General features: G+C 42.3%; 1 protein-coding gene across 1 annotated transcript in view; it reads left to right on the forward strand.

Moving 5' to 3' along the window:
- LOC105568003 (protein farnesyltransferase/geranylgeranyltransferase type-1 subunit alpha) overlaps positions 1-1,618 on the forward strand; it is a 5,979-nt gene extending 4,361 nt beyond the window's left edge. Inside the window, exons 5-7 of the mRNA XM_012023335.1 lie at positions 446-646; positions 738-921; positions 1,001-1,618. Of these exons, the coding sequence (XP_011878725.1) occupies positions 446-646; positions 738-921; positions 1,001-1,108 (493 nt within the window). The 3' untranslated portion in view covers positions 1,109-1,618. The remainder of the gene's footprint in view (positions 1-445; positions 647-737; positions 922-1,000) is intronic.
- The last annotated feature ends 3,146 nt before the right edge of the window (positions 1,619-4,764 follow it).

Consider the following 4,764-nt stretch of genomic DNA (forward strand, 5'->3'; position numbering starts at 1 on the left):
ACCTCGGCCAGGGTTTGAACGTTAACGTGCCTCGGTGGTCGAATTGGTTGAGACGCCCGCTTAGAGTGTAGGGAGGTCCAGGTTCAAACTAGAGCTGTTACTTTTCATAACTTCGAATCTTCGAAGTTCGAAGTTAAATTCGAAGCTTTGAAGATTTCGAAATTAACTTCGAACTTCGAAGCTTCGAATATCGAAGCCTTCGAAGGAAATCGCCAGCCCTAGTTCAAACCCTGGCCGAGGTATTATTTTTCGCAATGAATTTTCTTTAATTAGAATTTGCCAGCCATGGGTCATCATGCAATTTTCTATATTGGTTAATCAACTACTGGCGTTAAATAATTCTTCACGTTGTATATAATTTTAATACTTTTTAATTTTAACAATATCTATAAATTTAATTTTAATGATCGAGACGTGTATTTTATGCAACTGATTGTGGTTGCAGGTTGTACGATAAGGAATTGGAGTATGTGGAACAATTGTTAAACGATGATGTCCATAATAATTCTGCTTGGAATCAGCGTTATTTTGTAATAAGCAATACGACAAAATTCGAGCAAGAAGTGATAGACAAGGAAGTTGATTTTGCGTTGGCGAAGATCGAGTTAGAGAAAGGGAATGAGAGCGCTTGGAACTACCTAAGAGGGTATTTAGTCTTGCTACGTCAGAGAACTAGAGTTGAGAGAGAACCGATATCCCCTTCGACTTGATTATTATTTAGGAATTGTGTTTTGCAGAATATTGTTAAATCATAGCAAAGGCTTAGGTTACAATGAAAAAGTAAGGCATAAATGCGAAGAAATGTATAAGGGAGGATGTCGCACTAATCATTTATTGGCCTGTATGATCGACATTTGCCAAGAGAGATGTCAATCTGACGAATCCCCTTCGTCTTTGTATGATATTAATTTTGCGCACGAGGTAAGTTTGGTTTTTTTTAAATATTATGCATTTTATAACATGCAATTTGTCATTACTGATACACGTATTTAATTTTTAGCTGTGTAAACTTTTATCGACAAAATTTGATACGATAAGATGGCGGTATTGGGACTACATAGCTAGCCAGCTAGCGGTAAAATTGAAACCAGATTACTCTTCAGATTAACAGCTACAACAACCTTGTAGTGTGAATTGTTAAAAAAAATTTAGATAATCTTTTACGTATCAATCTTACGATTGATGTGCTTTGGCCTCTTGCCTACAAATATGTATGTTGCATAATTGTCAACTTGATCAATTTGTACAATTCCTTTGTGTAGAACAAGAGAAATTGCAGAATTTATGATTTAAAAATATATGACTTATATAATACAATTTGTTAATTAAATTCCGGAATTATGTCAAGCGAAATATATAGAGTTCAGCTAAAATTATTATCTATTACGCCAATATTGTTAGTTTAGATAAAACTGTCTCCATCATGTATTTTTTCATGATTTTGCTGTATAATAATATTAGATAACTGGTATAAAGTCCAGTTACCAATCACTACATATGGATAAACTATAAAAGATTAGGCTAAAGCTAATGCGTCAAAATAAGTAATAATAATTGGTAACCATAAGTATATCTTTTATGAAAAACAAATTAATAAATTGTATGAAATATATTGCACTAAAATATTTGTTGTAATTTAATTGTAATATAAACGTATATAAATAATTACGATACAATTTAAAATTACTATATTTATATATCTTTTGTGCATTAACTTGTGTAAAATTTTAACCCTGGATGAACATTTTGGTGGGAAATAACTGAGAGAAGTAATGAAAAATAAAATTTTTCATTCTCTTGGTCTCGTACAACAATGTACAACTATTTCACTTTTATTCCCTGCCGATCACGATGTATGAACACTACGAGTAAATTTAAATAACAGCAGTGAATTAAAAAGTCACTATTTTAATTGTTACAACTGTTCCATCTTCTATCTTTTGTTTTCAATATTTTAATATTTGTAAAGAATTGTGATATGTATATAATAAAATAAACTTTGATATATTAGTTGTAATATTGACTAAATAATATTGTTAATTGACATAATTAATAATAAATAATATTACATATCTTCGTGGTATTTTCAATTTTCCCAAAAATTCTTTGTATAAAGTGTGTGCACACGAGTACATTCTCCAATGCGCACTAAATTACTCAACAAATAAATAAATAGAACTCTATGTAATTGTAAGATCCAGGATTAAACTTGCTCTACTCTGTTTAAATTTATCCATTGTAAGGTATGTATGGAATACTCAATACTTTTCTTGAATATCCTTATATCATGAACAAATGAACGCATAATAAGATGCGTACGTATATTTAATAAAATTACCATAGACCCGTTAGTATAACCAAATGCATGCATCACTCACCGGTCCGACGCGCAACAGCGGAGTTACAGCTGCAACGTCGCTACGATGATTCTGTAATGCAGATACATAAAAATTATTGAAACAGTTGAAAGAAACACAGTTTGAAAAATGCAGTTCTTACGCGCGATTTAAATTTCACTTTTAATTGGATATTCAAATAATTATTTGGAGAAAGCTTTGACAAAATCTCAAATTACTTCTTTCTCTCTAATTGTTATTTCTCAATTGTGGTGTAATAGATATTTACATTTGAATAATTATTTGGAGAAAAATTACAGGAACAAGCTTTGACAAAATCTCGAATTACTTCTTTCTCTCTAATTATTATTTCTATATTACGGCGTAATAATGTGATTCGACAATAAATGGCGAAGGAGAGTGCTTTTGCGTAAAATGAAAAATATTCACCGCAAGGTTGCTCCGCCGGCGCTTGATGCCCATCCTCGGGCCTCCTCCTCCTCTCAGTCCTCTCGGATTGTCGGCTGATTTCCCTCGAAGCAACACTAACACTCACACTCAGTACGTCGCACTCGGTCCTCTCTCCCTCATTTTTCCCCAGTCCGAAATAACTCGTCGATCGACCCTCCCTTCGAGAAGAATCGGCGGCATATTAGGCTCGCTTTCCGTTCCTGCACTGGCTAACCAGTGCAGTAAGCTAGAATGAGAACAAATGTACTCGCCCTGCACTAATTTATCGCGCTAGTTCACCAGTGAAGCGACGGAAAACGAGCCTATTGTCACACGGTATACGGCGTTCAGGACGCGACGCGAGACACACGCGAAAAAACTGCCACGTTCAAATCTGCAGATACGACGCGGCGAGCAACCGTCACCCGCGAGCGGCGCAACGAAAGCTATTCACGATTCCTTCGTCTCGACGGCTGCCCCTTGAATAAATCGCGCGACACGTTCGTTCCACCGCGTATGTACGTCGCACTCGGAGAGAAATCGGTACAGCGTCACGGAACTCGCGAAAAAACTGCCACGTTCAAATCCAGATATTGCGCGGCGAACAACCGTCACCGCGCGAGCGGCGCAACGAAAGCTATTCACGATTTCCTTCGTCTCGACGGCTCCCCCTTGAATAAATCGCGCGACACGTTCGTTCCACCGCGTATGTACGTCGTACTCGGAGAGAAATCGGTACAGCGTCACGGAACTCGCGAGACAAACGCCACGTTCAAATCCAGACATGGCGGAGCGAACGATTGTCACCCCCGTAATTCCCGTACCTTCGTCCCGACGGCTCCGCCTCCAACGGATCGCGCGGCACATCCATTCCTTCCTCTCGCACTCGGTTAATGTCTCCCGATCCCGTAATCGACGCAGCCACTACACATCCGTTTCGACGAACTCGGCACACTCGCGGATCGTTGCGCGCGTACGTACCCGACGATTCCCGCAGAAAGAGGAGCGCAGTGATGCCAATCGCTGAGACGACGACGCGGGAAGGCGGGAAACGGCGCGGTGCGACGCGCGGAGAAGCTCGCGGAAGCCTCCTGTCGGCTCGAGATTCGTCGGGCGACTGACCGCCCGGTCACTTCGGCAGGTACGTCGAACGCCGAGCGAAAAAACAACGGCCGTTATCGCGCGACAACCGGCGCGGAAGGTGATAGACGTTGCTTTCGGGTCTCGAGAATAAGTTCCTAGCGAGACGCCGGCCGAGAGACGTCGAAAGCGATTGGCTGACACGCGGGGACTCGGAGAGAACGGCGTTCGTCGGCTCGCACGGCAGCGCGGATGCTTCCTGTCGACTCGAAATCCTTCGAGAGAATGACTGATGCGTCACCTTGGCACGTACGTTGGAATGCCGAAGAAAAAACAGTAGCGTGATCGCGGGTTGATCGACTCGGAAGGCAAGAAACACGTTTACGAGTCTCAAGGGCGGTCGACTGCGCGGCTTGCGCCGGCGAGCGCGATTGGCTGGATCCGGGGGGCTCGTCCCCGCTCGGAGCCAATCGCGCGCGGCGGCTCATCGTGCGGCGGTCGGCGGCTCGGCGGCTCGGCGTCGAGCGGCGCGCAGAAGTGATCGCGACTCGGTCGTGTCGGTGCGTTACTTCGTCGATCGCGTCGATTCCTTTCTCGCGAGTGAAAATAGACTCGATCACAGTGAAATTTGCAAGTCCAACGTACGTCGAACGTTCTCGTTCCTTCTCGCGGCGACCGGCAATGTGCGGGATGCCGTCGTTGAACGAAATAAATGTCGGAACTGATCGCGACGCGTTCGTTGTCGGTGCGTGGCTTCGTCGATCGCGTCGATTCCTTTCTCGCGAATGAAAATAGACTCGATCACAGTGAAATTTGCAAGTTCAACGTACGTCGAACGTTCTCGTTCCTTCTCGCGGCGACCGGCAATGTGCGGGATGCCGTCGCTGAACGAAATAAA

Source organism: Vollenhovia emeryi, unplaced genomic scaffold, assembly GCF_000949405.1.
Source record: "Vollenhovia emeryi isolate VEMERY1.0 unplaced genomic scaffold, V.emery_V1.0 DF939132.1, whole genome shotgun sequence".
NCBI lineage: Eukaryota > Metazoa > Arthropoda > Insecta > Hymenoptera > Formicidae > Vollenhovia > Vollenhovia emeryi.